The sequence below is a fragment of the Rhinolophus hipposideros genome, assembly GCF_964194185.1.
Source record: "Rhinolophus hipposideros genome assembly, chromosome: 18".
NCBI lineage: Eukaryota > Metazoa > Chordata > Mammalia > Chiroptera > Rhinolophidae > Rhinolophus > Rhinolophus hipposideros.
The window spans coordinates 42,535,526-42,563,317 of NC_138064.1; the positions used below are offsets into that span (position 1 = coordinate 42,535,526).

General features: G+C 30.4%; 1 protein-coding gene across 2 annotated transcripts in view; it reads left to right on the top strand.

The window, feature by feature from the left end:
* The window catches only part of HGF (hepatocyte growth factor), a 68,250-nt gene extending 42,168 nt beyond the window's left edge, over positions 1–26,082 (top strand). For both annotated transcript variants that reach the window (XM_081079258.1, XM_081079259.1), the window contains exons 10-18: positions 6,330–6,432; positions 9,766–9,899; positions 14,870–14,908; positions 16,127–16,223; positions 18,761–18,835; positions 19,690–19,836; positions 20,634–20,740; positions 20,864–21,009; positions 23,526–26,082. In XM_081079258.1, the coding sequence (XP_080935384.1) occupies positions 6,330–6,432; positions 9,766–9,899; positions 14,870–14,908; positions 16,127–16,223; positions 18,761–18,835; positions 19,690–19,836; positions 20,634–20,740; positions 20,864–21,009; positions 23,526–23,702 (1,025 nt within the window). In that variant the 3' untranslated portion in view covers positions 23,703–26,082. The remainder of the gene's footprint in view (positions 1–6,329; positions 6,433–9,765; positions 9,900–14,869; positions 14,909–16,126; positions 16,224–18,760; positions 18,836–19,689; positions 19,837–20,633; positions 20,741–20,863; positions 21,010–23,525) is intronic.
* The last annotated feature ends 1,710 nt before the right edge of the window (positions 26,083–27,792 follow it).

Consider the following 27,792-nt stretch of genomic DNA (forward strand, 5'->3'; position numbering starts at 1 on the left):
AATTACTGTAGAACTGCTGTGTCATAAGGCAGTTCTATTTTTAATTTTTTGAGGAATATCTATACTGTTTTCCATAGTGGCTTTAACAATTTACAATCCTACCAACAGTGCAGGAGGGTTTCTTTTTCTCTACATCCTTGCCAACATTTGTTTGTGGATTTATTGATGATAGTCGTTCTGACAGGAGAGAGGTGATATCTCATTGTGGTTTTTATTTGAATTTCTCTGCTGATCAGTTTTATTTGAATTTCTCTGATGACGTTGAGCATCTTTTCATATGTCTATTGGCCATCTGTATGTCCTCTTTAGAGAAATGTCTCTTCATGTCCTCTGCCCATTTTTTAATTGGGTTGTTTGGGTGTTCTTTTTTTCTTTTTCTTTTTTTTTTTTTTTTTTGGTGTTGAGTTGTATGATTTTTAAAAATAAATTTTGGATATTAACCCCTTATCAGAGGTATCATTGGCAAATAATCTCCCATTCAGTAAGATGTCTAAAGAATATTATGCTAAGTGAAATAAGTCAGACTGAAAAAGACAATTACCATATGATCTTACTTATACATAGAATCTAAAGAACACAATAAACGATCAAATAAAACAAATAGACGTGGAGATATGGAGATATTATGGTTGCTAGATGGGAGGAAGGTTGGGGGACGGGGTAGAAGGTGAAGGGATTAGAAAGTACCAATTAGGAGTCACAAAATAGTCATGGAGATGTGAAATACAGTCTGGGCACTATAACCAATAGTGTTGTATAGATTATGTAGGGTGCCAGACGGGTACTAGACTTATCGAAGGGATCACTTCATAGATTGTGTAGATGCCTGACCACTGTGCTGTGCACCTGAAGCTGATATAGAATAATATTGAATGTCAACTATAATTAAATATATAAATATGTATACATACATATAGTTGTCACGGGATATAAAGTACAGTGTAGGGAATACAGTCAATGATATTATAACAGTTATGTACGATGTCAGAGGGATAGTAGATTGGGTTATCACTTTGTGAGGGATGTAAATGTCTAATCATTATGTTGTTTTATAAATCTGAAACTAATATAAAAATTAAATTAAATTAATGCCTTCAAAAAATGCATCTTGAATTCTCAAAGCTATGCTGTTGGAATCTCTAAATGAGTAAAGGTCCATTTATAAACCTCGAAGAGAAAAAGATACTTTTATGTACAATATATATACTTTACTCACCAAAGGATCAGGTAATAGAATATGAAAATTCTGCCTTTTGGAAGTTAAGCAGATGTTCTTGCTTATCTAATAAGTACACACATGAATAAATGAAGACATTTGTTTCATGGAATTTAAATACCTTGCCTAAATCCTCAAATTAACACAGCTGGGATTGAATCTAACTCTCCTTAAAATGACCTTCCTATTACTCCACACTTTCTCCCTTTCATTAATACTTTTACATATTGTTTTTTAACATTATTTTTCTTTAGTAATATTGTCTATAATACATGCAACAATGTGTAGGCTCTGTGGGGCAATTTAAAAATGGAGAGGTCCTACTTGAGAGACACTGTTAGCCAATTCAACATTCGGCTGTGAAATATTAACATACAGTTATGCTATTGTATGATATTGCCAAGGTAATGGTATGCATATGTGACATGTATGCATGCATGCACACATACATGTGCGCATACACACACAAAAAGATGTTGCTTTTATCCTGCATGTAATAGAAAATAAAAGTTTGACATATAGATTGATGAGTTAGAAAGTTTCTCAAATCTTGCCATACCTGAATTAGTATATATATGCTATTCTGTTTGAATATTAAATAACTCTTAAAAAACTGAAACTGCAGTTCTTTAAAAATACAAATAAAACAAACTTATTAGATTACATAAGATATACTTGATTGTAGAGAGAAGACAATTCACAGCTTTAAATATTTACTTCAATATCATAAATAATGAAGACAAGTCAATGAAATTTACAACTCAAGGAGTTGGTGAGAAACGTAAACCAAAAACAATATAAGAAAGAAAAAAGAAACAATGATAAAAGCGGATGTTAATAAGGCAGAGAAAGAAAAAGAGAACTAATGACTAAAGCAAAATAATGTTTCTTTGAAAATATTAATAAAATAGACAACACCTGCTGTCTCAAGAAAGGAATATATATATATATATATTTGGGTGTTCTTTTTTTGTATATATATACGTATTATATATATATATACATCTTTTTATATATACTATATATGCTATATATATACATCTTGTATATATACATCATGTATATATCACATATATACATCTATATACAATATATATACACATCTTTTATATATATAAGGCATATATATGCTTAATTTTTTAAAAAAATTATAAAATATAATTATTTAGAATGTATGTTATAGATATTATTTAATTATAAAATATAATTATCAAGAGAGATAACCATTAACATAGGAAAAGTAGTAAACATAAGAGGCTATTTTATAAAACATCATGGAAAAAAACTTTGAAAATAAAAATGAAATGGCTTGAATTGCCCCTAGTAGAGAAAGTTTAAATAGATTGATTCTTATAGGCAAAATATACAAATTTGTTAATGAACTACTCTAGCAAAAATATACCATGTCTTGATGAATTCCCAGGCCAGATAATCTCAATGCTAAATAAATTGCCCTGTAGCTTAACAAATACAGTAAGTAACACTTCCAAATTATTTTTATGACAGAATTATAACATTGATACCTAAACATGATAAAGATAGCACTGAATAAAACTATAGTCATATCTCATTTGTTAATATTAATGTATAGATACTAAATGAAATTTGGGTGAATGGTCCAATAAAGAAACCACCACTTACTTGATCAGGAAACATTAGAGACATTCGTGATAAGGTAAAAGGAAAGAAAAACAAGAATCTCTGCTATCTCCTTTAACATTGTAAATATAAGTTATTGTATTTCCCTTTAACATTCTATTGGAGATATTATTGCATACAACTAGAGAAGAAAGCATATTGATTGGGTAAAAAAGCAAAAGACCTCTGTTTATGTAAATGATATAATAGTAATATAGTTGGAAAACTGAATTAAAGTAGTATAAAATTTCACTAAGGTAGCAGCAAATAGAATTCATGTACAAATATCAATAGCATTATATATATATATATGAGTTTGAAGATCTAATTAAATAGAAAGCTGCATCTATATTAGTAACAAAATGGATGGAAACTCAAGAATATACTTATAAAGATATGTACAAAAGATATGTAATAAAATTTTTAAATCACTTTGAAAAGCCATGAAACTGTACTTTAACATGTAGAAAAAAATTCACTATCCTAAATATGAGAAAACAACATCATAAATACATAAATTATACCTAAGCTAATTAATAAATTTTATGTGATGTTATTAAATAGATCTACAAGTCTTTTTCTGATTCCAAACATATTGATTCTAAAGTTCTCCTGTAAGAATAAATATGTAAATATACCAAGGAAAACATTGGAAAAAAGTGATTAGAGGTAATTAAGCATTAGATATTAAATAACTTTATTAACAGTTTATAATTAAGAGTGTAGTTCTAGCCCATGAATAAATGGACAATTGGAACAAAACACAGAGTCCAGAAGCAGACTGTTTACTGGGATTCATTATATTAAGAATGTGACATTGTATATCACTGAATGAAAGTGGATCAACAAGGTAACAATTTGGAAAAATGATAAAATTAAATTCATGCCTTATACTATACCTGAAAATAAACTCCAAATGGATTAGAGATGTGAATGTAAAAGAGGAAACCATATAAATACTAGAAGTACACTTGGAAAAATGCCTTTATAACTTAGATGTAATGAAATGCTTTCTAACTAACACTCAAAATATAGAGGCAAAAAAGAAAAAAAAAATATATAAACTACATCAAAAACCTACCATGGCAAAAGAACAACAACAACAACAAAACAAACATTCAAAAGACTGGCAATATTGAAATAAATTTTGAATATCATAAATAAAGAAAACATTTTAATAAGGAATGAAGCTGAAATTGAAAAATAAAGGACCAAAAAATTTAAATAATGAAAGAATACATGAACAAAAAGATTTCTTTAAAAATGGATATCAAAAGTTCCTTAAGCATATGAAATTATGCTTAAATTCACATATAACAAGAGAAAAGTAAAATATAAGTAAGTATTGAGATGTCTCACAACATGAAACTTCCATTTCTCAAATATACATTCCCCAAAATTCAAAAGCTGAAAAGCACTATCTTTAGTCAGAGCTATATGGGCAAAGGAACTCTCACACATTGCTCTCAGGAGTACAAAATGGTAAAACTACTATGGAACAGAATTTTATAATAATAAAATAACATATGCATTCCCCTTTTAGCCCAATAATGCACTACCAACACATCAAAATATAGCTCCAGCATATGCAAAAACATATACATGTGTATTTTTTTATTGCAGTATTTTCTGTAATAGCAGAATAACCCAAACAAACTCAGGCAATGGAAAAAGAATGAATGATAAAACTCTCCATGAACTTATATCAAGTGATTTTCAAGTATATTGTTAATTTAAAAAAAAAAGCAAAAAAAAAAGCAAGACACTAAAGTATATATTGATATTCTATTAGTAATAAATAAATGAATTTACTACTAGTAATAAAGAATGGGATATAATAATGTATAGAATATATATACAAATATTTTATATTCGTAGTATATATGTATATACGTGTATATTCTATATATAGGTATATACTTTTATATATATACAATTACATATATGTAAGTGTGTATGTAGTTTTTCACTGTGTTAACTGATTTCTGGACAAATTATTAAATTATTTTTTAAATTTTATTAGGATTTATACCTATTATTTATAATAACAGAGTGTATTCAAAACCAATGATAATATACTATAGTTTACAAATTTTAAAACAGAGACTGATCTCAATGTTGATGTATACTTGTAAATAACATTTTATAGTCAAATCTACAGGTTTTATTTATACAAAACTTAGGAATGTTTCACAGATAATCACTTTTTTAAATACACGTTATTATTTCAAAATATGTAATAGTGTTTCCTTTAAGATGTAGAACTGCAACTTATTTGGAAGAGCTTGATTTCTTTTCATGATTTTTTAAAAATTAAGAATATGGACACTTAGATCAATGCTTAAAAGAACACAAATTGCTCAATTGAAGAAAAGTAAAAAATAAAACCCCATGGGACATGATGAAAGATGCAGGAGCCAGTTTAAAGTGGCTCCTATTGGCTAAATTTGGAACAATTTGAGCATCAAAATGAATAACAGGAGTAGATTATATATCACATTGAATAAAAAATATCCATATTTATATTATTCTTTCTACCACTAGTACTAGTATTACTACTACTATCACTGCCACTGCTACTACTACTGGTACTACTAATACCTAAATGGAAGGAGTAGGGGAGAAGGAAATGCTCTCATTGACAAGAATGACAGCTAATAAATAAAGTATAGGAAATCAAAAAATAGCTACTTTAAAACCAGCATAATACTACTTCATGCAAAATTAATCAAAGTATGCCGAAGCGATTTTGTGAAAATTGTTTGACAATAGGATGTTTACTCTGTCTCAAAGGCCACAACTATTTTGTTGTTATTGTTATATACAAAGAGAAGTTCTTCCTTTACACCACTTAACCAAGTTATGAAACTCACCACCAATCATGAAACAAACTGATATCATATGTTGCATGATATAATGCTCTGAATAGGACAAACTATCACCTATGCAATATCCCTGTCTTAAACTTGATTTTATTCTTGAGAAAATAAAAAGACAAAATGAAGTTAAAGAGCATTTGCAAAACAGTTGGTTTCGGTGACTCGAGAATCTCCTGAAAGATAAAAGCCAAAACAGAGCAAATGTGAGAATGTGAGGAGTACATGAGTATTCATTACATCATTCTTTTCTGTGGAGTAAATTTTTCAGAATGTTGGAAAATACGTATGTTATTATAAAAATTCTCATTTCTTTGAGAGCCACTCATTTAATTTTTTATTTGATTTTTTTCTTTGAAAACTGTGTAATTTGCTGCATAAACTCATTTTAATGAAAAAAGAAATTTGGCTGAAAATAAAGATATTCTAATTTGAAATATTTAAATCTCTGATTTGTACAAATTTCAGAGTGCTTTAATTTTTACGTTGATTTTCATGAACTCATATGCTTATAAAAATGTTTTTGTTCTATCCTCCCTAGTATTCACTAGTTTTTTTGTGTGTCTGTGTGTTTTTTTTTTCCATGTATTTACATTTAGATTGTTATCGTGGGAATGGCAAAAATTATATGGGCAATTTATCCAAAACACGATCTGGATTAACATGTTCAATGTGGGACAAGAACATGGAAGACTTACACCGGTGTGTAAATATATTTCTTTCAATAGTTAGTATGTAGTGATAACAGCAAATAGGTATATTCATGTACATTGCTATTTCTTTCCATTATTTGTATATCATTGTAAGCTAACAAAAACAATAGTTTGATGATTCGTGGAACTCAATGTAATATTTTCTAAGTGGCAAACTTTTAAATAAGTTAGTCAATCCAGCACATATTTATTGAGCACTTACTGTATGTTTTGCTCTGTGATAGGTGCCATGGGAAACAATAACAAAAAGTGGGCACATATTTTGGCTTCATCTTTGAGCAAGATACGGTCATATTGAGAAAACAATTATATAACTGGATAAGACAGTATATAATTAAGTGGCAAAGCTCATGTTTCATATAGTACATTATATTATTATTTCTCATAATTAATTATTAATTGGTAATCATGAGTTACCATTTTCAATGAGTTACCATTTTCATGTACATGCATACCTTAATATCCAATTAACTACTAAAAACTTAGAGAGACACGATTCCTTTATTTTGACATATAAAATTTTTCTATAATTAAAGGAATGTATATATAATTGGAAAAATTTTTCTATAATTAAAGGAATGTATATATAATTGGAAAAAAATCTATGTATTTCAGAGAATTAGAGATTTTGACATTGGATATATTCACAGAAAAATAAGTTATTTTCCACTCGACCCTAGTAATAATGCGAATGTGATTGGACATTACAAAAGTATGAGACATAGTTGTGACGAAAAACCAATATTTAATAAGTATCCAAGAATATATGTACTAGACTAAAAAATAAAAATGTTAGTGTCATTTGATCAAGTACACAATTGCTTTACATGAGTTATCTCATTTGGCCATCACAGTGCTATATCGAAGATATTTCTTTATGTGTGGATAAGAATTTTAGGACTTAGAGAAGTTGAGTCATTTTGCATCCAGTCCCACTTTAACTTAAAGCCTTCACTTTTTTCCAAAATGTACTAACTAGTGGATGATATTGTTTCAATTCGTTTACTTCATAAACAGTGACAGTTCTAAGAAGTACTCTCTGATGTAAATAGGCAATTCACATATGTAAGCTGCATATGTACTTTTAAGTTTTGTAATAGCCACATTTAAAGGAGTAAAAATCAATAGGCAAATTATTTTTAATAATATAGTTTTTAATACCACATATTTAAAGCTTCTTAAAATTTTAATATGTATTCAATATAAAAATTATTAATGAGGTCTGTTACATTTTTTCATATTAAAGCTTCAAAATATGGTGTATTTTAACAATTATAGCACCTCTTACTTTGGACTAGCCACATACCAATTTCTCGGTAATCACATGTAGCTGGTAGCTACTGTGTTAGACACCGTAGCGCTAGGACTTCGAAGATAAGCAGAATTCTGCACTCATTGATATCACACTCTAGTATGGAATGCCAGAGAACAGGAAATGCCAAGACTATATTATAAAAGCCAGGGGGAAATCACATATTTTATGCTGTGGAAAAACCCAAGCCTTAGATGGTCAGGAAGACTTTCTAGAGGAAGAGACATTAGCTGGGACATACATGATAAGTAGGAATTGGTAAAAGGAAATGTAGGAGGAAAAGTACGTCAGGCAGAAGGGATAGCTTGTGAAAATGCCCAAAGATTGAAGTGTTTAAAAATCAGAAATATTTTTAGTAAGGTTGAAACATAGTGTAATTTGGTCAGTGTCCACAGAGAAAGAATTCTCCAGTGGCAATACCACATAAAGCCCTATAAGCTGTGGTAAGAAGTTTCGATTTTATCCTAAGCATTCATTAAAGAATTTTAAGCAAGAATTGGCATGATTGAAATTAAATGATTTCAACACTGCTATTTTTAAAATTATTTTTACAAATCGAGTGTGGTGAATCTAGCACTTATGGACTAATATGAGACAATTGTACCAACTCTGTCTTCAGTGATCTCACATTAGAAGGTCGTCATTTTTATAGTGAAATTATTTACACCACAGAAATCAGTATGAACAACAAATAAAGACTACCCTCATGCACACCTCAGAGTGCCAGTTAAACATTTAGCAGCATACTACTGGAAATATGTGACATATTTATTCAGCTATCACTCTGATTATAATAATGAATTAATTGGGTTTGGTTTGGTTTATGGAAATAATTTAAAGTCATTTGGAGAAAATTTGTACAAAATTGATGCATGATTAAGTTGCGTGGTACCATTTTGGTTCAAGAACAAACTACACCTGAGTAAGGAGGTAATACAGCATGGTGGTTTTGAACATTGACTCTGGAAAGAGTCATGTATTCAAACCCTTGGTGTACTGCTTATAAGCCATGTGTCCTCAAATATAAAATAGCATCATGTTAGAACCGGTTTCATTATGTCGGTCTAAGTTTCTATATGTAAATCACATATAATAGAATATAGCACTTAGTAAGTACTATATATGCTTGCTGTTATTATTTCTCCAGAAAATGAACCTGAGTTTGGAAAGATAATCCAAATTCCCACCTCCAAACTCTTCTTGATTTTTAAAATGACATATTAATTACATTCAAACATTGTAGTAATGGATAATCCAAAACAAATCCAGTTAGATGTAGTTTTCATGACTTAGGATAGCCATGTGGAATTTGACTCCATTAATGTCATTGAGGTAAATATAAATGTTGATGTTATATGAGTAGCCATGGTTTTCTATAATAACATACAATATTTTTGCTTTTCTTTGTAATAAATTTTGTTAAGATATAAAATAAGAAAGGCTAAAGTATTACTCAGTTATCTATGAAAAAATTGTATTATGTAACTCTATGACGAGTGGTATTTTAAAATTTAACCATTTTGTTAGCACATTATTATTAATTTTCAGTATATCTTATACTTTGTCATAGTGATTTGGCTAGTGATGCTTCAAGTGTTTCTGAAACATAAAAAAATGCTTTTGCAATGGCTTATATTTTTTATGTATTTTAGAGCTTTGATCTTCTTTATCCTCTGCTCTTTTTTTTGTCAAGGTTTCTCCATTTCTATGCAAAGGGTATTGTTACCTTGCCACTGCAATTATTAAACAGAAGTAAAGTCACAAAATCTTTCATGTTATCTATGCTAATTATGCAGCCCTCTTCCAAATGCTTGAGTTACAAAACATGCTTCCAAACCGTTAGAACAACAAACTAAATCTCAAACAAAGTAACCAAAATTTATACTAGTTGATGCATGTGTTGTATCTATAATGAAAGTTATGTGTTAGGATTATATCTTCTTGATGACATTTTGTTTTTGTTGGACAAAATAAGCATCTTGTGATATTCAGAGTTTATTGTTTATGCAGGCACATCTTCTGGGAACCAGATGCTAGTAAGCTAAATAAGAATTACTGCCGGAATCCTGATGATGACGCCCATGGTCCCTGGTGTTACACCGGGAATCCTCTCATTCCTTGGGATTACTGCCCTATTTCTCGTTGTAAGTATAGTCATCTTTTTTAGATGACATATTTTAAATATACTGCATCTCCTTTAAATTGATATCTTAATCAGATGTAGAAATAATATAGGAAGGCTGCAGCTGACGCCCAAGTGAGGAGGCACTTCAGAGAGCAACACACCATACACACACACACACACACACACACACACCTTTTTTCATTTTTCATCTAGACAAGGAGACATTCTGCTCACCATTTAAAGAAGATTTCCCTCCCTTAGGAGATTCCCATTTGGAATCCAGAAACAATAAATGGCTGTGGTTCTAATATGACTGTTCTAGAATGACTTCTCCATGCCCCACCATGAATACTAGCTGTTCGGTCTCTGAATGTAGCCAAGCTCTCAGCAAAGCCCCCAGCCCACTAAGACCAATGAACAGACCTGAAATAGTGGTGCTTTCATCATCTTTTCTCTTCTTTAGCCAACTAGGAAGCCTAGAGTATTCCATCCACTTCTCTGGCCCAAGATTATTTTGTTAAAAGAGTATTAGTGTGTAAATTAAAAGATATATGTAAAATATATATGTCTGATTTTCTTCATATAAAAGAGTTCCTATATATCAGTAAGAAAAAGATGAGATAATTCAGGATATAATGAAGAAAATGAATTTTCAAATGAAATTTAATTAATAAACAAATGAAAGACATTAAAACTTAATAGTGAGAAAAATGAAACTATAAAAGCATAAGAACTAATTTACACCTAGCAGGTTGGCAAATAAGAAAATGATTGTTAACACCCAATATTAGTGAGGGCCTAGGTAATCAATACTGTGTTACAGTTTGAAATGGTAACCCTGTCTGGAAGTAGATTGGGGAAATGTACCAGCATTTTTCAACCTCAGCACTACAGCCATGTTGTGCTAAGCTCGTGGAAGGCTGTGCTGTGCAATATAAGATGTTTAATAGTGTCCCTGGCCTCTTCCTACTAGATGGAAGGCTGTGCTGTGCAATATAAGATGTTTAGTAGTGTCCCTGGCCTCTTCCTTGCACCACCAGTCACTCCAGTCATGACAATCCAAAATATCTCCAGATGTTGCTAAGTGTCCCCATGGAGTGGGCAAAATAACCTCCATTGAGATACACTGATGTAAAGCAATTGGTAGTCAGATGGGAATATGTCCGCATTATTGAGTGGAAAAGCCTTATTATAAAGCTGCATCAGTAGCATTTATTGTATACTATGCTACATATCTCACAGCTCCATGTTATAGCAAACATCTTTAAACACTGTTAATCTACCTTCTTTTTTTAAAAAGAACACACCTTTGTAAGTTGAGTAAGAGTGTATTTTAAGACTGTTATTTTTTGTGAGACAAAGCCAGTAGCAAGTGCCTTGAAAACAGCAGCAAAAATACCCACTTTAAAAATCAGAGATTAGATTGAAGAAATGTTGTTTGCTGTAAAACATGAAATAAAAATACAAGTCTATATTTTTTCTTAATGTATGTCAAATTAAAGAGAAAATTTCTTACCTTAAGTGGAAACACTAGTCATGTCTAATGATATTTAGCATAAAAAGGAAAACTTCTTAAATACAGTGTTAATAAAGTGTATCTATAATTAAGACTTGGAACTTTCCAAGCTATTTTTAATAAATTACCTATAATAATAAATATTTATGGTTGCAAAGAAATACTCTTTCATATTTTTATATTTTATTTCATCAGCTATAATCATCGCCTTTCAAATTAATTAGTGTTTCCCGGGTGTTCTACTTTTCCAATATTAGGGCTTCATAGGTCCTGAAAATGTTCTATAGAAGACATCTTTCAAGTTTTAACACTAAAACAAGCAAACAAACCTACGTCTCAGGCACACAACATTTTTTTTAAATGGCTGAAGGACTATTTTTTTAAAATATTACTTTTACCTCATGGTAACTTTTCATGAAGTTTCTATGAATAAGAATAATAGAGGCTAATAGAATATCCAATGATCTAGGAAGAAGAAACAAAATAAATGATCTGGCCTTTATAACAGGTTCTAGTTCTTTCCCTACAGAATTCCAGATTTATAAAAATCATAGTAGCTTAACTTTAGCACATAGAGGAAAATGTTGCTGTAGAATCTAAGGGAACTGTGCTTTATATTATAACTCTAACTGACACAGGACTCAAATAATTTTAAAGTTTTCAAAACATTTTCAACTAACATTTTAAAACTAAAAGTTGTAATGTGCAGTTGAAAGTCTTCAAGGTGTTGTGTTTGATTAAATGCTATTGCAGATAACTCATTTTTATTTCAATGTATTCTGAACATTAATTTCAATAAATATTTTTACACTGTCATTTTTCTAACTCATATTTATAGCCAGGATTTATTTACATTTTCCCACTGGTGAAAGGCTAATAACATTTATCTTTAGAAGATCTGAGTTCTTATTTATTTAACTGCACTGACTGTATAAGTCATTTTTGCACTCTACATTTGTCATAAAAAACATTTAAAGATTTTTATTCCTTTATAAAATTACGTACAAAATTAATATTTAACATATATTTTAAGATTATCAAATATGTAAAAATAAAACTGTAGAAATAACTGTACATTTGTCTATGCCCATATACACTCAATGCCCGTTTGAAAAATCTTAAGTTTTAACTACGGAGAGTGTATAGTTAAGAGCTTCAACTCTAGGTTCCTGGCTAAGAATTCTAGCTCTATTACTGTAAGTGCCTTGGGCAAGTAATATCCATTTCTGTTTGTATTTATTATTTATTTATTCATTCATTTATTAACAATTTGAAGTTAAACTCTATTGTATGCAAAGCCCTATATAACATGTTAGTTATACATCAATATAAACAATATTTCTTACTTTCAAATTATTTTCAGTGTAGAGACGAGACATTTATGTAAATACTTGCAAATATAATCATTTAAGAAATACATATTAACATTAGATTATATAATGAGGATGGGAACACAGATATCTGCCTAGAGAAATATGTGAGGTTCATAAAGTTTTGAACCCGAATCAAACATTTAAGAATATATTGAAAGATTTCATTTGTTTTCAGCAAGATTGTATTTGATTCTGAGGCCATACAAACACACACACACACACACACACACACACACACACAGAACTACTTTTCCATAGGTATAACTTTTACCATTGACCTGTTTTCCTTCTTTAAATTAAAGTTCAATCAATACAAAATAAGATTTGTGTTATATATAGTTTTTCAGATTGAGTACTGTGGTGGAAAAGCAAATGAGAAAAAGTGAGAATAGTATTTGATGGTAAAATGAAAATGAAAAATGTTGAGAGAGCAGTTTTTTAAGGTTTTGCTCGTAGCGTGCAGCACAACTACCTAGGACGCATTTGAAAAATTCATAATTCAGCCTTCAACCCAGAATCTCCAGAAATCTGATTTTAAGTGGTATTTTAGCTTATTCTAAATTGTGAGAAATATTGGCTCAGAGGAACTATATATATATATATATATATATATATGTATGTATATATATATTCTCAAGAAATAATATCCAATAGTATAATATTAATTATTAATTAATTATTAAAGTCCATAATTTACAATATCTACACATTTTTTAAAGTTAAATATTTTAGTGAGATACAATGGTGAACTAAATACTTTATTTACCTATTAACTTGATGCTCAGAAACAGGAAACTTGATATGCAATATAAATAATCTAGTCTTTCTCATAAGGACAACATAAGGAATAAATAACTGTTGTTTTTTTTTTTTATTTTAGAATTTTCTAGTAATTGATTTGAGTGGAAAAACCAATATCCTTGATGTTTTAATGACCCATATTCGGCCTCAATTCTTATTTGTACTTATTATAAACTAAAGCACTGACCTAAGCTCTAAGATAAAACCCTCCTCCAGGATAAGCTAAAGGGAAAGAGAAATAAAATTTATGTTTGCCTTTTCCCTATTCATTTAAAATGTCTAGATCTGGTAAATGAACTTAAGAAAAACTCTTTAACAGGTATTAATTCTTTGGAGATTCTCCATAAATAGCAATTAAATTTGCATCTATTACAAAGGAATCCATATGCCATTATTGTTTTGTTGCCAGTTTATTTGAGCTCAGGGCATTTCCAGGGATTAACAACCAGCTGGGTCTAAACAGTACCTAACTAAACTCTATGCCATCAATTCTGAACAGTCAGACATTAAACTGCAGGAAGTGTCTCGTGCCTCATTCGTTACTGTGTAAGTATTTTCAAATCCTAGTATCTTCCAAGCCTCACTTTGTAGCAATTTAGCCCCAGTAGGGAGGTTATGAAAAAGGAGTGAGTTATGTGGTTTTAGTCAGAATTAATTTCCAGTTTCTGGTGTTCTCTTTTTTCCATACTCTTTTTTTACTACCATCTGGAAAAAACAATCTTTGAAATATTCTAACAAAGCAAAATTATATTCTATTATCCCTCTTTTTCCTATATAATGTTGATTTCTGTCTTTTGGAATTTTTGAAGTTGTCCGAAGCCTATGAAGTTTCAATTATACTCAACCATATTTTTTAAAAAAGTAGTTTTCAGAAAAAAATATAAATGTGCCAAATTACAGCAAAGAACAAACAAACCATAGTCTATCTATATGAATGGCACAAGCAAGCAATAGTGAGCATTGGCGCTATTTAATGAAATGTTCCTGGTGTACAATATTAGGCATCTTTTTAGAATGAGGCCAGTCCTTGAGGCAGCCAGTGGAGTCTCCAGTCATAACACAGGCCTTTTCCTCATATCACCCGATACCAGTAGGCATGTGTATTCAACATTGTCCAGTAAAAGTGATACATAATTACTCAAAAGAGTATTATTACATTTTATCTTTGAATAAAATGTCAAGAATTTTAGTAAATGATCCAATTTATGGATATTTGAATTTTAATATATAGCTTTGGTTGTATATAACAGAAATATGTATCTACCGATTATGCCTATATATATGTACTTATTTTTACAGGTGAAGGTGATACTACACCTACAATAGTCAATTTAGACCGTAAGTAATATTTCAAAATATATAGTATATTTGAGTCTCTACTGTCAGAAATGTCATTATTTTCTTCATAGAAAAATATCTTATCTCTATATTAACTTCCATCATAAAAGTAAATTAATCTATTTATTTTTATTTAATTTTTTTCTATGTGCATATGTAATGGGGTTACAAAGGCAACTGTATAATAAATACCAAAATTCAACTCTCTATCAGAAAATAGATATTATAGTTAACTTTGAGAAAGCATTTATCTTGCTTTTAATTTCAGGCAAAAATGTATATATGAGCCTTCATTTCCTTTAAATTAAACAAAGATGAAAAAGTCAAAATGAAACCTGAAGGTTGCAAAGTTACGCAGCGTCTCTATCATCCTCTGTCTTTAACGCTCTTTGTGCACTCTACTAGGTAAAGGATGAGGCAATCTGAGAGATTCAGTTAATCCTGAATTTAAGACAATCTGTTGAAAGTTGCATGTTTTTAATTTTTACATATTTCTTGGGCTAAAGGAAGTTATTCAAACGTTTTGATTTAAAAGACCACGTGCTTTATTCCAAGCTGAAGAAACTATTGGAAATCTATTTTAGACCATGGGCAGGAGTAGAAAGGATAAGGCAAGGGACACAGCGGAAGGTCAGGAAATGTTTACTTGAGAGAATTCTGTACTGTGTCATTTGGGTATAGTGATTTAGACATAATAATGTCATTTGGATACAGTTTCAGTAAATATAATGTTGGTAACCTCTTTCAAAATGGCTCTGCATTTTTACTTTACAATTTCAGAAGTAATAAACCAAATACAGGTGTTTTTTTTCACTCAAGCTATTGATTTCCATTGACATTTAGAAATAACCACTATAGTTAATAGTGTTTCATTTCACATTGAGGCTGGTGGGGGAAATACAATTAGCATTAGATCTGAAGAACTTGTACATAGTGCTGGGTGAGCAAAGCCACTGTCACTGTCATGGCAACGCTGTTAACCTTGAGCTGATCCGTTTTTCTGTGTTACTCATCTACCTAAATGAGGATAGCAAACATTTTGGGCCTGATTTGGCTCCATAGTAATAAGATTTACTCCCCCCCCCCAAAAAAAAAAATGCTCTACTGACACAATTACAATAGTTACATTTATCTAGTTACCACTGCATTTAAGAAAGCCGAGAGGAAGAGTATTTCAAAATGTTTTTGTCAAAATGTTGTGTTTTGTCCTCTTTTTAGATCCTGTAATATCTTGTGCCAAAACAAAACAACTGCGAGTTGTAAATGGAATTCCAACACGAACAAATGTAGGATGGATGGTTAGTTTGAAATACAGGTAATTATTAACAGACACAAATCATATGTATTTGGCTTATTTGCAAAAGGCATATTCCCAGCAGTACGGCCATATGTGGTCATGCAGGTTGTGCCCTCCAGATGGGCACCCATAGGAGATGGGCACAGGAGGGGGCTGATGGCACTCTGCTTGCCAAAGAGCCCTAGATTTTGCAATTTTTTCCTCCAGAGATAGTGACTTGAAATGTTCACAAAGGTCACATGTGTGTTGGCATTGTTTTACATGTGACACAAGTTCTGATTAATCAAAAGACAGCTACACAGAGAACTTATACTCTGATATTGCCATACTAGTTATAATGCATATGTTATTATAATAATTTCCTAAACTAAGATATTTTGACTTTATTTTCTAACATGCCTACACATGGTCTTATCAGAAATTTTATATTTGTTTATAATTTTTTTTACTTTTTTCAGTCTCATACTAATTAAATAGCCATAATTTAAATTCTAGAATACGTTATCATTAAGAAAAAATATTCACAAACAACAGTGATGGTTGCATATCTTGTTTATTATAATATTCAGTATGGATAAAAAAATCTTGACATGTCTATTTCTCAGTGCTTTTAAGAATCAATGACACGTTCTATGTAAAATCACTGCAAAATATAGTGTTGTTATTAAGCTTAATAATTAAGCTTAGTAACAATATTACAAGAATTAAATATTGAAAATGGGAGTTAACTTAAAATCTGATCTCAAAATTGTCTACATATATTATACTACATATATTACATATACTACATATATTACACCATATGGTAATCAAAATGTTAAAATATCCTTTTCAACATCTAACTCTAGTGGAACCTCATCACGTAACATACCCAAAAATTCACCTGAATTCTAGCCACATTTTCCCTTGTTTTCAAGACACCCTATGTTGCTTCCTACGAACCGTTGTGCTGCTGTTTCTACTGCATGTTGCGTATTTTATACCTGGAAAATCCTTCTCATCCTTCAAATACCAACTCAAATATCTCCTGTTTGGGGAAACCCTCCCTTTTCCTTTACCTCTAGCCTCCTAGAGTAAAGTAAGAAAATATAAATTTTACTACAATTAAATCACAGTGATATTAAAGTAGAATAGAGACAACTTATAACTGAATTTCTTTTATGAATAAGCCAATTCTTAGCAAACATAGAATTTATATCCATTGATATACACCAAGTAGAAGATGGCCTAAAATTCTCTTTTAGTATGTCTTTTTTTAGAAGAGTAAATCATCAAATTTTATAAATATGTATGTTGAAAGTATAGTGTAATTCTCCTAGGTGTGTAATACTGAAATAGAATTTTGAAACTCACAGAATATTAAAGCTAATTGTATAATATGAAGATTTAACGAAGACTATAAAATTTAGGGGGAGTGTTTCATTTTCTTTATTATAGAAAATGGTTTACGAATCCACGTCTCTGAATTAGTGATTCTTGGCAAATCTCATAAATCTAGGAAAAAAAGAGGCGTGCATTTCTGAATTTATTATGACCAATAGGAGATTACACAAAGATACTATTTTGAAAGTCTCTATGAAGAAGCAGGTGAAACTGTTTTTCATCAAATCAGAGTACTACAAACTTTTAGAAAAAAATAGTTTTTCTTTTAAATCCAAGTTCTTAGTAACAGCAGCTGTTTAGTTATTCTTCCAAAACACATACTGAGAGGAATAGAAATTAAAACTCAATATATACTCTTATCCTCCTGTGTGGTACAAGCCATAAATGTGGTCTTAGTCTGGGAAATTTCTTCTATTACTCTCTCAAGCACTGAACATCTGTACTCATTGGAAATGTAAATTGTGAAATGTTGTACTTTTTTCACATCTCTGCCAAAAATAATGGATTTACAGATTAGGGATATCATCAAATAAATGTACTAGTATTTACTATTCTCTACAAATATTTTATAATTTCCTACATGATATGTCTTGCATAATTGTCTTAAGTTTATAAATGAAATAATATATTGCTGGTCTTAATCTGAACAAATTTACTCAAACTCAGTAATATTATAAATTAACATATCAAAACTAAATAATGGTAATGAAAGAAGGAGGTAGTGTGCAAATTTTATATATCACTATCACCACATGATTTTTAGGGTTTAAATAAAAACTCAAATTTGCATTTTTCATAATCAAACACTGAAATTAAAATAAGTCTACATTGTTTCTGTTGCTTGTGTTTTTCTTTATTCTAATTATCCTATATTTGTAGCACATACTTTCACAATGCAGAGATCTTAATGTGTAGTGACAGGGTTCCTTTTATAAAAACAAAGTTGATTTCATAAAATTGTAATTACATTATGAAGAAAAGTGCTAATAACTATAATCACCAAATATCTTTCTGATATATAAGGATTACTCCTTTTATTCTGGTTGGGTTAATTTCTACATTTTTCTCTCAGTGGAATTTATTTTTAACAAACGTCGCCATAGGTTTTGCATTAATTGGCAGGCAACCTTCCTGCACAGATGTTACTTGTTTCTCTTTCCTCTTTCTCAAAGAAATAAACATATCTGCGGAGGATCATTGATAAAGGAAAGTTGGATTCTAACGGCAAGACAGTGTTTCCCTTCTCGGTAAAGTACTTCTGAAACCAATTATTTGTTTTGAGCATTTAAAAATATGTATGGCTTTCACTTAGCTTTTAGGTTTAGGATGTGTATTCATTTAACAGAGTTTTACCAGCATGGGGTAAACAAATTAATTTATTTTTCAGATTTGGCTAACTAAACTTTCTTTGATTTAATTAATATTTACTTACTGGGTAATACTTCCCACAATTGGCATTACTCTCATTTGGGGAAAAAAATTGCTAGAATTACATAAATAGTTTTTACTCCAACCTCCTCATACTTGCACTCTATATTTTTAGACAAAAATTATTTTTCTAAATTCTCAAAAAATTTCTTTCAATCCTCATTTCTACTTTTTTATGTAAAGCCAGCCTCAGAATCATCCTGGGAATATTTTCAATGAAAATTAGCCTAAGGAAAATATATGGAGGCAACATTTGTAAGCTTACTTGCTGTTTCTCATCAAGTTTACGCTGATTTTGTTAGTACAGGTCTGCAAGCCTCATTAAGAAACCAAACATACACAGCTGAGATAAAAAGGATAATTTGCAGTAATATTATACTTCACGTGATGTAGTTTACCTTAAAATTTTTCACAAATAACTTACTCTCTAGCAACCATAATCAAAAGTTTTTTGAAATAGCCATTTAGATTTTCACAAATTCATAGGTTCTTCCTATATTTATGTGTTCATAGTAGTCAGAATTTCGCATGACAAATGTGTTGCTGTTCATTATACTTTGAATCAAGTTCTAAATTTAGGTAATTTATCTGTCCTTATAAGCTAAAATAACAATGTGTGTGAATAGTATTGTACAATTTAAAGTTATGTTTTACATTTTGATTTTTTATTTAGAAACAAAGACTTGAAAGATTATGAAGCTTGGCTTGGAATTCATGATGTCCATGGAAGAGGAGATGAGAAACGCAAACAGGTTCTGAATGTTTCCCAACTGGTATATGGGCCTGAAGGATCAGATCTGGTGTTGCTGAAGCTTGCTAGGTTAGTTCTTTTAAAAGGTTTTGTATTTTTAACCGTGACTGGAATTGTTGAAGGTTTTTCTTCAGCTATGTGGCTATTCTTTCTCTCTCATGTAGTTTTATTATAAAAGCATATGTCACGTTTCATAGGTGTGTGTGTATGTGTGTATGTGTGTGTGTAAACACACGCACACATTGAGTCATTTTCAAAATTTTCTAAAATGAATAAATGAAGTTGGACCAGTGGTCTAATCAGCCTGCTCTAAAACCAAAGCTTACTGAGCAGTGGTTATATGATAACTTTAACTGGTAAAATAATGATTAAAAAAAGAGCAGTGACCATTTATTCTCAAATATCAGCAAATAACTCACTTCTCTACCACCTACTATTGTGTTTCCCTGAAAATAAGATCTAGCCGAACAATCAGCTCTAATGTGTCTTATGGAGAAAAAATTAATATAAGACCCGATATTATATTACATATTATATTATATTATAGTATATTATATTATATTATATTACATTACATTACATTACATTATACTAGTCTTATATTATAGTAAAATAAGACCAGGTCTTGTATTAATTTTTGCTTCAAAAGATGCATTAGAGCTGATTGTCTGGCTAGGTTTTATTTTCAGGGAAACATGGCATAGATTTTTGCATTATATATTAGACATTCCCTTTTTCTTCTTTCTGTTTTAAGACACATAACCGTTTATTCTCTCTAAATGTCATTAAATATTAACAATACATTTTAACATATTAATTTTGTGTTGAATCCAGTCAGAGTACTACACCATGTTTTCTCTTTTCAGACCTGCTGTCCTGGATGATTTTGTTAGTACAATTGATTTGCCTAATTATGGATGCACAATTCCTGAAAAAACCACTTGCAGTATTTATGGATGGGGCTACACTGGATGTAAGCTATTTTTAAAAAAGATAAGGCGATATCATATTTATTTTTTAAAAAGATAGTATTTGTTTCTTATTTTTGTCACCTTATCTTGTGCTCATTAACTGTACATTTTTTGCACTAATCTAGTGATCAACTCTGATGATCTATTACGAGTAGCACATCTCTCTATTATGGGGAATGAGAAATGCAGCCAATATCATCAAGGGAAGGTGACTTTGAATGAATCTGAAATATGTGCTGGATCTGAAAATATTGTAACAGGACCATGCGAGGTAAAAAGGGAGTATTTTTTTTTTTTAATAAGGAGTATGTGATGAATAGTACAGTTTCTCATGTTTGTTTTGTCTATTTTTCTCAAATAAAAATCACTGTACACCAACATGTTCAAAGAGGAATTGGGAAAAAATAACTCTGTATTTTCCTTTTATATTTCTTTTAACTGAACAGTGAGGCTATCCATTTCATTACCAGGAAACTATGATGACATGTATCTCTCAATAAAATAAACTAATACAGCCAGAACACTAAAGGATAGCTGTTCTAATTAGAACTACATAATATGAATTTGATACAATAGCTTGCTTTGTTCTATTTATGTGATCTTCCCAAATTCTCCCTTAATGAACTATATTAATAATTTTATTAAGAAATACAAACCTGGTTTTAAACTTTTAAATGTATTTTTGGTTAAGCCAGTGTGTATATGTCTATGTGTGTGTTAACAAATTCTATTTAAAAAACCCAGAAGGTCAGAGTTGTGAATGTAAGAGCTTGGACACTGTCATTTGTTAGGCAACTGTTCTTTCAATTTGGCAGTGTTCCTATCCCTGTTTTACATAGACAAGCTGTTCAACTGTTATTTTAGATGTATTTTAAACATAAGAGACATGCTCTCCAATCCCTGAGCTGTGGAATTATAGAATATTATGTGTAGCAAAGCATAGAATGAGTTCAATAATAGTGAAATGTCTTTTGACATACAGAAAATGCCCTAAGAATGTAGCATAAATATGTACTGAAATGCTTGTGTTTGACATATATATATATATATATATATATATATGTATGTATGTATGTATGTATGTATGTGTATCTGAGATTTATTCCTGAAAACAAAAACAATGTTTACTAAGTTAAATATCTTTTTTAGAATAGCTTTAAATGATGTGGTTAGAAACAGGTTATGTGTTTATAACCACTTTTAATTTTTTTCCCCCCAGTAAGTCAGCTTTACTGTAATCATTATAACAAGTGAAAATCTGCTAGGAGAAGGAACTTTTCCTTTCCTTCCTTCCTTCCTTCCTTCCTTCCTTCCTTCCTTCCTTCCTTCCTTCCTTCCTTCCTTCCTTCCTTCCTTCCTTCCTTCCTTCCTTTCCTTCCTCCCTCCCTCCCTCCTTCTCTCCCTCCCTTCTTCCCTCTCTCCCTTCCTTCTGTCCTTCCTTTTTTGCTTTTTTACCCCTTTCTCCCTCTCTCCCTCCTTCCCTTCCTTTTTCCCTCCTTCCTTACCCTAAGAGCCCTGCAAGCATGAAGTTCTGAGATCTAGCAATAGCATTATGTTTAGTGAAAGTTTTCCAAAGTGAACTGCTTTGAAGAGATCATATCACTAATCACTGGTGCTTTTATTTAAAAACCAAATTTATTAACTCACATGGCATAGTTTATATGAAGTCTGTTAGAATAAACTGTTTTTCTTTACTGTTTTATCTTCTACTTTACCCTTGCTTTGATTTTTTCCCCCTTTCATAGAATATTGATAGCTCTCTTTCTACTTGTATTACAGAAGTAAATTTTTCAGTTGTTTATTTTTATCTTGTCAGATCACTGTTGTGGGAAAATTAAGATAGTCCCAAAAACTCTTCTTCATACAAGAATGTCAAAAGCCCGTCATCCCAATCTTAGGAGGCTACATGGTGCATGGAACTGATGCAGCACATTTGTAATGATTATATACAGCAATGTGTATAAATATATTTGTATATAAAAATATACATACAAATCAATCTATTCATCTTTCATCTATCCCCTATCTGTATCTCATGATACAACAGGGTTACTATATAAAAATTGCCATAAAATCATAGGCTGCCTTCCACAATAGGCGGTATAAGTATAACTATATTAACTACTAATAAAACAGTAAGTGCAGAAACATTCTTTCCTTATGCCTGGAAAAGCAACTTCTAAACGTTAAATAGGATCATTTTATAAACTGCCAGTTTTTATTTCACTTGTTAAGATCAATTAAGGGGCAGGTTTGGAGGAAGGGAAAAAAAAGCATTTTAGAAATAAGAAAATATTTAAGGCAGTTAATTCATTAAAACTGTATGGCTACCTGTGAGGATTTTGTACTTTCATTTTTCTACATTTTCCAAATTTTCTGTGTTGAACAAATTTTGAACATCAGAAGAAAATCAAAATAAACATAAAATCTATCTTCTTAAATAGCTTTTAGTGGTTATGAGTTAGTATGCATTCAAAAAGGCAAAACCCACTTTAAAAGATGAGTGAATATTTTGGAAAATATGTCATTCATAAATAAATACTACACATGATAGAACACTGAACTTTTGTACTTATCTCAGTCTTACTTGGCTAATTCAATAGAAAGATAACCAATGGTCTCATACATCAATTTTATGTCTTCATATTTCAGTTGCAGTTATTCTCTTTTTCTGTATATATGTACCTTTAAGATACAAATCTATATACAAAATGTTGATGAATTATTAATTTTTTTATTTCTAAAATAATACTTTGTTGTTGCTAATGTAACACGTCTTTTCCCTAGGGTGATTATGGTGGCCCACTTGTTTGTGAACAACATAAAATGAGAATGGTTCTTGGCGTCATTGTTCCTGGTCGTGGATGTGCCATTCCAAATCGTCCTGGCATTTTTGTCCGAGTAGCATATTATGCAAAATGGATACACAAAATTATATTAACTTATAAGGTACCACAGTTATAGCTGGTGTAACTGTGACTGAAGCTTCCATCAAAACAACTCTTTTACATGAAGATTCAGAGAACATGGAATTAAAATGTCACATAAAACAATCCTAAGACAACTACTTGAGTGTCATGTTTGTTAAGATACTCATTAATATTTATGCGTGTTTTCTTTTGTTTGTCAGTGTTACTTTGTAAATGTTGAAGTGACTTAAGGTACATGCAAGTGTAGTAACATATCTCCTGAAGATACTTGAATGGATTAAAAATGCAAAGGAATGATTGCTGGGTGATAAAAGATTTAATGGAAAAGATCAATTAATCTCTCTACGCTGCTTTCCAAAGTTAGTTTCTTAATAATGAATAAACCATAACTTAAACATTATTTTAACCTCACAAAACAATTTATACCTTGTTTCCTGAAAGTGTAACTCAATATTAAATTATATTACCTTTCATATGCCATACATTATATTTCATTTGTTTCTCCTTACCATGTATCCTGTAATACTGGTACACATACATTTTACAAGAACATGTACCCATATACACATACCTGGGTACACATGTGCGTGCACTAGAGTTCAAATTGTGGTGTATCTAATGTAACCCTTAAATATTCTGAAAATGTGTACTTACAGATTTTCCTTAAGAAAAAAAAATAGAAATTTCTGAAAACCAGTAGAAATATTAAAAAAGGTCCAAGATAGAAATGACTAGCTCATCCTCCATATATAATCTGCAGATTACCTCTACTGGTTAGCATTTAAGGTGTGTTCATGACCCACAAAGTTAAATAACATCTAATCTAGGTGGTTACATATATTTCTCATCCTAGTTAGTTTTTGTAGTTTCTAATGTGTGTTAGTATTATTTATCTCCTACAAATTTAGGGATGCTTTTTAATGCAAGACCGTTTTTGATGTATTTTCCTAAAGATAAATGTGTAACTGAAGTTTAAAATTGTTTATGTTTTTAAAATGCACTTACGTACATTAATTCTATGACTTGCAGCTGTAATTGACTTCTAGCTCACCCTCAATTTTTAAAAATTGTTTCAGAGGAAAATTTCCACATCGCCAAAGATTTGCAAATAGCCCTTTATCAAATTATGCATTAAAGTGTATATTGAAGAAAAAATAACAATATTTTTTCAACCTAGAAGTCTTTTGGCCTAATAAAACTTTAATCAAGCAAAGGAAAAGTGTAAAAGGAAAGAAAATGGCTTGTCTGAACTCTGTATTCAATTATTATTGTTTTTTAAGTAGAGTTGAATCTCCTGAATGAGATATTTTAGCAAGATATCTTCATTTTATCTTACTTCATTTTATATAGATCTTTCCTAATGCGATGGGAAATATTCATTCAAATTTTGTACTCTGTATCATCATAGCCAAATTATCATATTTATTATACTTAGTATTTGTCATGATTAGCTAAAGATCATGTATTTGTCATGAAATGAAATAACAGAGTAATAGCATAAGTTCCGAATGTTTAAAACATCTTCCTGTACAAAAAAAATCTTAAAAAATAATTATTGGAATTATTTAAATCCAGTATTCCCATTTCTCTAACTCGTTTTTCTTAAAAGATCTCTACTAAGGCCAGGGATTTTATTAAAGGGTTAAAAACAACACCGCCAATAAACCATCAGACATGATATATAAAGTAGTTCTCTCTTTGGAAAGTTTGTAATAGACAGAGGTGGGTGGAACTGACAATGAAAACAAGAGCAACAAGATCCACATGATTTTATGTGGTAGGACAGGGTATAGTCATGTTTTTTCCTCTGGTGAAAGATACTATTTCCTGGGCATTCTTTTCTTAATAAACTACAAAAAAATGAAAAATCCAATTTATCCAAAAATCATTTCATTTTGAGTCATGGACAAAAATATCTTTTAAATTAGAAGTTTTCAGTGCTATTTTTGTTTTGGCTGTTTGACTGATGGATATATGCTGTTATAATTGTGGACATTTTCTTATGTCTACCAGGAATAGTAATGTCAATTTAAACTATTTGTCATAATGCCTCTGCTGTGCAGAAGGAATAATAATCCTTTTGTATACTTCTTTAATTTTATTGTAAAATATGTAATGACTTTTACCTATTTGCTGTGGGCAGGTCCTCGGTAAAATGGTTTATATTGAATCAATCTCTAGTATTAACAGGCTCTGGCTTGCTATCTAAGTGTTTCAAACCATGGGAAAATCGAGACACTGGAAGGCAAGAAAAATAACAATAATGGTATATGATAGCAAAATTGTATTTCACTTATTCCTGTGAATATTTTTTGTTGGTACCAATGGTACTGTACAAAGTGAATGTTATAGCCACAACATTCTCTTGGAACAAAACAAAAAAAAAAACAACAACAATAAAAAACAAAACAAAACACTGTCAAGAAGTGAAAAATGACTGTAAGGCATGTTCTTATTGGTTCAAACATTTCTTTTTTTTAAAGATATACTGGTTTTGAAATATAAAGATTATGAGGTAAAGAATTTTAATAAGATCTCATACTAAAAAATTTTAATTGATTAACTGAGGTTCAAAAATTGATTACTTTCAAACAATAATATCGACAATATATATAGACAAACTCATTTGAAAAATAAAATTAATTTGAATAAAAAGTCTTTGTGTGCATAAATTACTTTTCATGATAAAGTCCAAAAATAAGTTATCTTTCAACATTCAACTGAGTTTTGAACTAAGAATTTACTAATGAAAAGGAAATGTTAAAATTTTCTGGACCTTATAAATCTTGACAGTGTAATTTTAAGTAAGTTCATTTCCATTTGCACAGAAAGTTTCTGTCTTTAGGAAACTGAAAATGGAATACTGTGGATGTTATGACTGTTTGTGTTGTGTGTAAATAGGAAATTGATAAGCTGCCTATTGAGTGGTATAGCAAGATGCTTTCCCAAAAAGGGAACACTGTGGTTATGACTTGTATATAAAGAGTCTGTAGTTAATAAAGTTGTTATTTTTATAACCATGATTATATTATTATTATTATTATTATTATTATTAATAAAACATTTTTATCAAAATGATCCCCTTCTCTTACTATAGTGATATATGTGGGCATATTTGAATCCGCTCATTCCGTTCCATTATTTGTCTACACAGGCACCATCCTTAGTCCATACAGTCCTAAAAGTACTTTCTATGTCATTTCACCAAATTACAACCCTTTCATGTAAAATTCAGATTAAATGTATTATTCTAGGCAGTCTATATTTTTCTTTTGCCCCTTACATTTACAAATATCCCCATTGCATGTGTTGTTTAAGAAAGGTGACTTTAAAAATAGTATTTGTAGTAATTTGGACAAAGTTTACAGTACTATGAAGCATATATTATTGCCTAAACACATCAAAGCAAGACAGAAAACACTGGGCAAAAGAAAGACATTTCTACTTTATATAATTCAAAAGACTTGTGAGATTATAGGTTACTTATATGTATGTTTTTGCCTCAAAAAAGTAAACGTCAAACAAAACCTATCAATCTGACATCATGTTACTCCAGACTAACTTTGGACCCTTATCTCTCCCAAATAATCCTGAACACTCATCACTTCCTTTTCATCATTTTGAACATGACTTTGCATTGAAATTTCATGCCTGCATTCAAACAGTCCCTGACAACATCGGGCTTTTCTCTAACTCCTAAAAACCATCAAATGTCATGTAATGGCCCTTGTGAATCCTTCCTTAGCTTCCTTATCTAGAAATCACTTCCTCAGCTTACTGCAGGGTTTGCTGGAGATTTCTTTACACTTGTTATAACAGTCTGCCTGTGACTACATGAGATCTGTTTCATTTTGTTTTGCTTTGTATTTAATGTCAAGTCCACCTCCACCCAGGTTGAGCTCCTGGAGAAATCAGCAATGTCTTGCTATTAATATTTATATATTCTTTATTTTGCTCAGTGCTTTACATATAATGAAACCCTATATATTTTATAATTGTTAATATTCTATAATTCATCTCTTTGAAGGTTTATCAGTATAACCCAAGATTTGTAAATTTTTGTAAAAATTGTGCAGCTCTCTCTTTTTTAGTGTTAAGAATTTTAGGATTTTGTATTGAATCTA